The 10,280-nt window shown below is 35.4% G+C and overlaps 2 protein-coding genes across 2 annotated transcripts; both read right to left on the minus strand.

Moving 5' to 3' along the window:
• Positions 1-5,390: 5,390 nt before the first annotated feature.
• LOC140444489 (uncharacterized) lies at positions 5,391-6,362 on the minus strand. The gene has a single exon (XM_072536247.1). The coding sequence runs from the start codon at positions 6,360-6,362 to the stop codon at positions 5,391-5,393; it is 972 nt and encodes a 323-aa protein (XP_072392348.1).
• Positions 6,363-7,325: 963 nt separating this feature from the next.
• Positions 7,326-9,818, minus strand: LOC140444490 (uncharacterized). Its single transcript, XM_072536248.1, has one exon. The coding sequence runs from the start codon at positions 9,816-9,818 to the stop codon at positions 7,326-7,328; it is 2,493 nt and encodes an 830-aa protein (XP_072392349.1).
• Between the last annotated feature and the right edge of the window lie 462 nt (positions 9,819-10,280).

Raw genomic sequence — 10,280 nt, forward strand, 5'->3', positions numbered from 1 at the left:
GTTGATCGTAGGGAAAGTGAGAAGGAGTAGTCTTGGTGTAAAGTTGTAAAAGAAGCCTCTACCCCATTGTCGGATTTAGACGCGTCTGTAAAAATGAGGGAGTTATGAGAGCAGTTTAATTTCTCTGCTGCTTTCTTTTTAAATATACTACGTAGTGTGTCATATTTGTTATTGATAGTAAGACTTGTATCACAAATAGGCAGCTGTATTCTCCAAGAAGGTTGATGATTAAGGTTAGTTACATTGTATGTCTCAGAAAAATGTATGTTCAAACTATTTTGTAATTTTTGGATCCGATTATAAAACGGGGGACTAAATCTTTGTGAGGTGTTAAATGTCGATGTGAATCTGTCATCAAACGTGTTTTTAAATGTCGGTATATGTGGATTGGCTGACAATTTAGCAGCATACACAAGGCTGAGGTAGTTTCTTCTTAGTTGAAGGGAAGGTTCACCTGATTCACAATATAAACTTTCAATTGGGCTAGTATGATAAGCTCCCAGTGCTATTCTTATTCCTGTGTTGTGTATTGGGTCTAGTAATTTAAGTTTTGATGCTTTGGCTGAATTATAAGCAACTGCGCCATAATCTAGTTTAGAACGAATTAGAGTTCTGTAGACAGTTAGGAGTGTTTGGAAATCAGCTCCCCATTGCTTGTGAGATATGCTTTTCAATAAATTTAGACCATTTTGAGTTGTTTGTCGAAGATGAAAATATGATCTTTCCAGATTAACCTCTGATCTAGTTTCATTCCTAGGAAGGTAGTTGATTCAACATAAGTAATAGGTAACGAGTATAAGGTGAGATTAGGTGGTAGTATAATGTTTTTTGGGCTCTTGCTAAAGAAAATTGCTTTTGTTTTGTTTGGAGATATCTGTAGACCACATCTCTCTGACCAATTTTCTAGTTGATTGATAGCGGCTTGTATATATCTGGTAAGTGTTAGAACATTTTTCCTTCGAGAAAATATGACAAGATCATCAGCATATAAGCGTGCTTTTACTAATGAACTAAAGGATTTAGAGATATCATTAATCGCAATAAGGAACAATACTACGCTTAGTGTAGATCCTTGTGGGATACCATTAATTTGTGTTGTTGGCTCTGAACAAACATTATCTACACGAACTTTAAACTCACGAAATATTAGAAAATTTTTTATATACTTAAGGATGTTACCTTTGATTGACCATCTGGATAAGTTTTGTAATATGTCGGCTCACCAAATTGTATCATACGCATGGGTTATGTCAAAGAAAACTGCTAAACACTCTTGATTGCATCCAAATGCTTCGTGAATTTCGGATTCTATATCAACTAGATTATCTAAAGTAGACCTTGATTTCCTGAAACCACTTTGAATAGGGGTAAGAAGTTGTTTGTCTTCTAGATACCACAGTAGTCTATTGCTTACTATTTTTTCCAGAATTTTACATATCAAACATGTTAGCGAGATTGGTCGATAAGACTCCGGGTCTGATTTTCTTCTTCCCTGCTTAAGGACTGGAATAATAATTGACTGGTGCCAACTATCAGGAAACACATTTTTTGTCCAGATAAAATTGTAAGTTTTTAGAAGGTATTGTTTACCTTCTTCGGGTAATGATTTTAAAAAGGCAACTGGAATATGATCAGGTCCAGGACTGGTATCTTTTGTACAGTTTAATGAATAACTCGTGATGAGTAACTCGTCCATTGAGAGTTCGTCATTAAGAGGAGAATAAGTATGATCTTCTAAATCTATATAAGTTTTCTCTAAATTTTGTTTGTGTATTATGGAATTTGTAGAGATAATGTCATTGCTGGAGTGTCTTTGATACGTATCAGCAAGTATAGCAGTTATTTGTTCTTTCGTCGAGCAAGTAAGATTGTTATGTTCTAGATAATGGATTGTATTGAAGGATTTTTTTCCATTCATTTTATTAATCATTTGCCAAACTTCGGAAATAGGAGTAGATGAATTTAAGGACGAGACATACGCTTTCCATGCTTCTTTTCTGCTTTTCTTCAATATATATCTACAGTAGGCTCGCTTTTGCTTAAATTCGAGTTGGTTTTGGAGTGTGGGGAATTTTTTAAATTTGTAAAAAGTTCTTTTTGACTCTCTGATTGCCATCTTACATTCCTGGTTCCATGGAGGATATTTTTTTGGAAAATTTATAAAACCTACGGACAAACCTACAAACTATAGAATTAATATTTGAACGGTCATCAATAGGAGGACTTAGCTCTCATATTGATCGAGATATTAAAGAAGAATATAAAGACCAGTCGGAATTCTTTAGATGCCATTTATTAGACGGAGCGGAAGAGGGAGCTGTATTGTTATTCGTTATTAATATTGGGAAGTGGTCACTTCCATGTAGATGAGATGTGACTTGCCAAGACAGTCCAGGTTGTAAAACTGGGTCACATAAAGTTAAATCAATTGCTGAACCACCACCTGTAGAGACATTAAATCTTGTATAACTACCATCATTAAGTAAGTTGAGATTAAGTTTAGTTATAATTTGTTCGATTTTACGCCCTAAACTATCGGATTTATTTGATCCCCATAGAACATGATGTGAATTGAAGTCACCTAAAATAATTCGTCATTGAGGAATTTGATTAAAAAGTCTAATAGTTCGCAAGCTAAAGGATCAGTACCAGGAGGAATGTATATATTGCAGATGTTTATTTTTTGAGGTCCTTTCAAAGTTATTGCTGTAGCCTCTAATTGTGTATTTAAATTAATTATTTCTGAATCATATTGGTTATGTACATAAATAGCTGTCCCTCCACTAGCCTGGTTTGCATTAAGTCTATTTTTAATATATGGTGTGTAGTTTTTTAGTTTGTAAAATTTCTACTGTTTAAAGTGTGCCTCTCGTAGACATATTATGGACGGTATGAATTTGGACATTAGTAATTTAAATTCTTCTAGACGGGTGTAAAACCCGTTTAGATTCCACTGAATTATGGACTTGAATTTTTTATTAATAGGTGTATCACTGCAATCTGTAGAGGAATAGTCATCCTGTAGTTTACAAAGTTTCTTCCTTAGTCTTGTACATCGTGTTTTCAAGTATCTTTGTGATAGCACTGGGTGAAGTTTTTTTAGGAGATCTATTAATCCTTCGATATCTTCCGTGTATGTTTTAGCAATACTAAGCGGATCTGCAGCTCCATGGGTGTTTTCAAGTAAATCTATTATCTCTTCTTGGCTTAAACAGCTACTGTTTGACTTATTTTGGAAAAAAATCAACTGTACAGTTAGTAAGATCTTCAGCTAAGTTATGGTGGGTTTGGACGTCTGTTTTTGTTCTTTTGTGTTTTTTATTGGATTCTTTAAAAGGATTTCCACCCTCCGGTTCAGGAGAATTTGTTATATCAGAAGCATTTCTTTTAGGTGTTTGAGCTTCTGTTTGAGTTTCATTTATAGTTTTATTTATTTTACCAGGTTCAGAAGCATTACTTTTAGGCGTTTGTACTTTTGTTTGAGTTTCTATTTTAGTTTCATTTATTTTACCCGTTACCGTTTCCATTGTTTGGGAGTTATCGAAAGAGGTAGAGTTTTTTGGTGTAGGTGAAGTGATGGTTTCAGTAGGTTGTGGATTACAGATTTGTTTGGTAAGTACAGGAGAATGTACTGTAGCTGTATTTTGTTGTGAACTAACAGTCTGGTCACATTGTGATTGAGAAATGTGTGTTGTATTGTCATCGGTGGATTGATTATTATGATTTGGGCATCGACATGCTAAATGATCAGTTTGTTTACAAATAAAGCACGTTTGTTTTTCTAGTGAGAGATATATTCGATAGTTCGATTGATCATGGTTAATTAGTATTGAATCGGGGATATTTTCAAGATTTGTAGGGGCTATATAAGTAAAACGTCGAAAACTAATGATATGTCTAAAACTAGGATTTGATGTTCCGATCCGTAAAAAATCTATTGGTGTTATTTGATAGATTCCTATCTTTTTGAGTTCATTTTCTATTACGTTATGTTTTATAGAAGGAGATACATTAGAAATAATTAGTGAGTAATTAGTTTTCTAGCTTGGATACGATGTTGGTTTACTATTATTATCCCATGGGTCTGCTTCCAAAAATTTTTGAAAAATATTTTCCGAAGTGAAGTAGATGCATATACGATCATTAACAATTCTGGATATTGCAAGTATATTTTTGGGGTCAACTAAGTTGGCTACAGCATTCAGGTAATCCTCGATTTTTGAATTTGGAACTGTATTTACTACAATTGCTTGTTTTTTGGAAGGAATAAGTTGGTAGGTTCATTTAAAACTGTTGAATATAACTTTTGTGCAGTAGTATCATTTTTGGGGATTTCTTGTTGTGAAAAAACATTTGATGATGAAGCTTGGTTCATGTTGATCTACGGAACCTGAGTACGGTCCTCGCACCAATACGAAATCATTGATAAAAACTCGATGTAATTAAATAAATTAAATTACTTACAGTTCATGACCAAAAATATCAACAACAAATAATTATTGTCAATAATTTACACTTTTAGCTTTCAATGTTTTTAAACAAAACCACAATAACTAGGTGCGATTAAGGTAATTAGGTGTTGCTTCGTTGAACGCTCGAAGTCGAATATACCTTTTGAAATTCAGAAATATAATTTTACGTACTTTGGAAATAGGTCAACCATTGCCAAAGTCTGTTTATACCTTTGTGTTGTTTAGACTATGTCACTTAGCATATCTATCGCAACTATATCGAGTTTCTGTCTGGATATTATGTTTCGTGGAATGTTTTCATTTTTGAATTTCCTACTTTTATATCTTTGATATATTTTCTCGTGTAATTTTTTCGATAATTAAGCCAAACTTTTCTGTTACAGATGTTGTAGAACACCGGGGGATTTTATCTTCTCCTCCTGACGTGTTGCTCACTGCCTGTTGGGGCAATACCTTCGATCTGGTTCTAATTATATCTATTAATTAATTAAAATGTGTTACCTTACATTTGGCGATCACACTTCCCGTATTACACTTTAAAAAACATCTTACTACTTGAGAAACTTTATTTTGCGTTAATTGAATATTGTGTGTTGAAAAAATGAGCGAATTAATTTTTATTTAATCAAATGTGACAGTGACACAATGACTGATGTTTTTTTTTCTAATAAAATTGAGAAGAGAATACGTGATAATCTCGCAATTATGTGCAAAGAGTATATGCAACATCTATCGTGCATTCTCGGGTACAACTCGACTTAAAACTAAAAGTAGTATTTTTTAAAAAAGGGTGTTCGTCATTTGGATCATAATTTTAGGTTGCGCTACGCAACATAGTCCCCCTCTTGATGTGAACGCATCAAAAAAAAAATTTTTATGTACAATTTGAAGAAAGGTATAACTAATCTAAAAAAACTATTAAAATTCTTGAAGGTGAGTCATAGGAAGAGGACACAGTTTAGCAATAGAGCGAACGTATAACCCTTCAGGAGTTCTGACCTTAACAACTCTTACCTTGTTGTCCTTTCCCGGATATGTCTCAACTACCCGTGCTATAGGCCATTTGAGAGGAGGCGAGTTTTCGTCCTTAAGCAAGACGAGATCATCAGGCTTTATGCCTACCTGAGGAGTGAACCATTTAGGTCTATTTTGAAGCCTATTAAGATAATCGCGAGTCCAAACCTTCCACATATGCTGCTGAATTCTTGTGCATTTATTCCACAAAGACAATTTATTTTCTTGAATATCAGAGAGATCTAATTCAGGATAAGACATTAAGTTAGATCCAATAAGGAAGTGTCCGGGAGTAAGAAAGGAAAAATCGGACGGGTCGTCTGAGAGCGCACAGATAGGGCGTGAATTGAGCACTGCTTTAATCTGCGAAAGTACAGTGGATAGTTCTTCGAAAGTAAAATTGGAGTTACCCATTATTCTTACGAGATGATATTTGAAGCTCTTTATGGCAGCTTCCCAAATACCACCGTGGTGTGGTGAGCGTGGAGGGATAAACTTCCATTGAATTTGACATGAAGTAGCGAAAGAGCGAATAGATTCAGAGGTATCACCTTTGAGAAGCAACTCATAAAGTTCTTTCAATTGATTTTTCGCACCTAGAAAGTTGGTGCCATTATCGCTGAAAATGATACTCGGATTACCCCTTCGGGCGATAAATCTTTTCAGAGTCAATAAAAACGCTTCAGTAGAAAGACTGGAAATTAATTCCACATGCACGGCGCGAGTAGCTAAACATACAAACACTGCCATATAGGCCTTAGTAAGGGGAGCTCTCTTGAGTTTAGATGTCTTGATTGGAAATGGACCACCAAAATCAACTCCAACGTTTATAAATGGACGTGCAATTTGAACTCTTTCCCTCGGGAGATTAGCCATGATTTGGGAAGCGACTTAAATTTGGTGCGTTAAAACGGTAACAAGTGAGACAATTTTGTATTATACGTTTGATTTGTCGAAGACCATCAAGAGGCCAGAATTTCAATCTAACATTGGACAGTGTATTTTGAGGGCCAGAATGTAGAAGTCTTCGATGTTCTCGGGTAAGTAATAAATTGACAATATGTGATTTTGAGGGCAACAGTAGAGGGAATTTCTGATCATAAGAAACATTTGAAAAGAGAAGACGACCGCCTACTCGTATCATTTGAGACGAATCTAGAAAGGGATTCAATTTACGAATAGACTTATCGTTAAGCAGACGATTATCCATTAAAAATTGGATTTCCGAACTGAAGAAATAAGACTGGGTCAATTTGATAATCATTAACTCAGAACTAGAGAGTTCATTTGGGGTGAGAGGACCTGTACGTCTATGAGACTTAGCTCTTACATTGTGAATAAAACGAATGCAGTATGCAAAAGCTCTCTGAAGTCGAGTGAAACATGAAAATTTGCAGAGGGCATCATACACTTGTGAATCTGGTTTTCTGATCAGATGAGTAACCCTTTTGAGTTCAGGCAGTTCATCAACATTAATACTCGAAGGACCATTATATACAAAGAGGTTGAAATCAAAGTGTGGATCTGACAAAAATTGAGGACCATTAAACCAAAGATCACAATCAAGCAACTGCAAGGGTGTAGCACCACGAGATAATATATCCGCAGGGTTGTCTTTCGATCGTACATGTCTCCATGTATGGTTGGAGGTGAGTTCTTGAATTTAAGTTACTCTATTGGCTACAAAGGTAGACCAACGAGAAGGGTGTGAATTAATCCATGCGAGGACGACTTCGGAATCTGTCCATAAATTGACAGAATTTATCTGAGATTGGGATGGAATCAAGACAGAAAGAATCTTCGTAACAAGATTAGAGAGTAATAATACTCCTAGAAGTTCTAATCGAGGAATCGAGTCACAACTTTTACAGGACTAACACGACTCTTTGAGGAGATTAGATTGCAAGAGATAAAGCCATTTTCATGTGATGTTCTTAAATAAACGCAAGCACCATACGCGCTAAGACTTGCATCCGAAAACCCATGTATTTGAGTACTTGTTACATTGCTAGAATTTTGCAGCAACCTAGGAATCTTGAGATTGGAGAGGTGAGGAAGTGTTTGTAAAAATAGATTCCATTGTGTAAGCAAATTTGGACTGAGGTGGTCATCCCAATTCAACCTTTCTAACCAAATCTTTCTCATAATTAATTTAGCAGATACCACTACAGGGTTAATCAATCCGATAGGGTCATAAATGGAAGCAATTAAAGAAAGAACTTCTCTTTTTGTATAGGTATCCTTAACGGTAACCTTTGGCACAAGAACTGAAAAATGATCGGAGTGAGAATTCCAACATAGGCCGAGAATTTTGTTCGTGTTATTTTCAGGATTGATTACATAACTAGCTTCATTAGAGATATGAGAAATACCTGCGAGAAATTCAGGTGAGTTTGCACACCATTTATGAAGCGAGAAACAAGCGAGGTTCAAACATTCGGTTAATTGTCGATGAATTTCGAAGAGTGTTTCAAAATCGTTACAGCCATACAGCACATCATCGATATAACAGCAATTTAAAAGAGCATCACTAGCCAAGGGAAATTTGTCGGAATGTTTTTGAGCTAATTCCTTAAGACATCTAGTGCTGAGAAAACCGGAGTTATTTAATCCATAAGTGACAGTTTCAAGTTGAAGACATTTCAAATCCTCTTGAGGTGAATCACGCCAAAAGATGTTCAACTGAAATACCTGTTCGGGATTTACTCGAATTTGTCTGTACATATGACGTAGATCTGCTACAATACAGTATTTAAATAATCTAAAATTTATCAAAATATCGAATAATTCGCGTTGTACCGTATAACCAGGAAGCATTATGTCATTAAGACTTAGATTTGAGGTAGTTTTCATACTGCCATCAAAGCCAACACGCAACTTATTTGTTACGCTATCCTTTAAAACGCAATGGTGAGGAATAAAGTATTTTAAATCAGAGTGAATATTTCGAGTGGAGAGAGGCACATATCTGCAATGTCCAAGTGCAATATATTCATGAATAAATTGTTTATACTGCGCGTATAATTGATCTGACTTGATCAGTTTCTGTTCGAGGTTTAGGAATCGCTTCTTTGCGAGGAAAAACGATTCGCCCAATTTTTTATATTCGTTGGGAGATTTGAAAGGGAGATCTACTTGGAATCTACCAGATGATAATATTTTAAGTGACGATTTAAAAATATCTTCGGCTTGTTGCTCCGAAGGAGTTAGGATTTTTGGAGTACAAGTAGAAGACGAGATTTCTTCTATTTCCCAAAACGACCGTACGAGTGAATCGGTATTTTGAGTTTGAACGAACAAGGATACTTCATTTCGAGGTTGAGTAATTTCTTGAATGTTAAGTATAGAATATGAGTCAATTGACCCAGATGATTGAGGTACATTTCCACCTACAAGATAACCGAGATGAGTATTTGTTAAGGTAGGAAGATTAGGGCCTAATTTTATTAACCCGTAAGTAAGTAAGTCGAAATAAACATCTGCTCCAAGCAGCATTTGAACTTCGGCAGGAGTACAAAATTCTGGATCAGCTAGGTGAATGTTTGGTGGAATTTTGAGAGCATTAAAATCCAATGTAATTTGAGGGTGCTTACAAGTGATGGTTGGGAGAATCGCACAAGAGAGTGTAAAATGTTTTGTGGGATTAACATTTGAGAAAATATTTAAATCCACCATTTTATTCGACGTCGAACAGATTTCGGATATTCCAGAAATTTGAAGACTTTTTGTGTAAGGAATACATTTCAAGCGACTTGCTAATTCCTCAGTGATAAACGAAAGCTGACTAGCTGAGTCTGTAAGGCAGCGAACCTTAACGGGATTATTATGAGAATCATAAATTGTAACACATGCTGTTTGGAGTAGAACCTCCTTTTTGCCTGAGAGTGTAGAGAGAGATGATGCTCGGTAGACATCATTAGACTGAGATTGATTTGCTATTCGTGGGATTGCAGGTGAACTTGAAGTTTCGCTTTGAGTATTGGGATCACGAGATACATTAGAGTGAGTACGAGAATTTGAAGTATCATGCATATTGTGAGACTGGCGAGTATTTTGAGAATTATGATTTTCTTGTGAGTCTTGAGAGTGACGAGTGTTTTGGAAATGAGTGTTTCTAGTGGGTAGACTAAGAGAATCTTGATTTGTTCTGAAACGAGAACTATTTGAGTTATGAGTAGAAGCGTTAGAGAAGTGGAGCAATGTGTGATGTCTCCTGTTACATTTAGCGCAATTTGACGCAGAGGTACATGAGCTTGCTGAATGACCACTAGCCAAGCAGTTGAGACACGCTTTCTTTGCCTTGACCGTTTGAAAACGCTCATCTTCAGACATATTTAAGAATTCCCGGCAAGTGTATATTTTATGGGAGTTATTTTGACATAAAAAACATTTAAAATACTGATTATTACTACTATACTGCAAATTATTGCTAACTGTGTTAAGAGAAGTAAAACGAGAAGGTTGTTTTTGTTTCGGAGAATGAGAGTATTCAGGAACAAGATTTTCGAGAATTTTGCATTTTCTTTCAATAAATTCAAGGAACTCCATTAAACTTGGGAGTTTGTTTATATTACGCTCGGTTTCAAATGATCTTTTAGTATTATAGTCTAATTTTTGAGTAAAGAGATTGATGAGAATTAAATCAGTGAGTTGATTCGAGATGTTGAGGTTTTCTAAGGCAGCGAGATGGCTTTTAATTTGAGTTAAGAAATCCCTTAGAGCATGTGCATTGGGTTTTGTAATGAGTGGAGCATTTAATAAACTGTTCAAATGACTGTTTACTATTAAATATTT

Source organism: Diabrotica undecimpunctata, chromosome 6 (assembly GCF_040954645.1).
Source record: "Diabrotica undecimpunctata isolate CICGRU chromosome 6, icDiaUnde3, whole genome shotgun sequence".
NCBI lineage: Eukaryota > Metazoa > Arthropoda > Insecta > Coleoptera > Chrysomelidae > Diabrotica > Diabrotica undecimpunctata.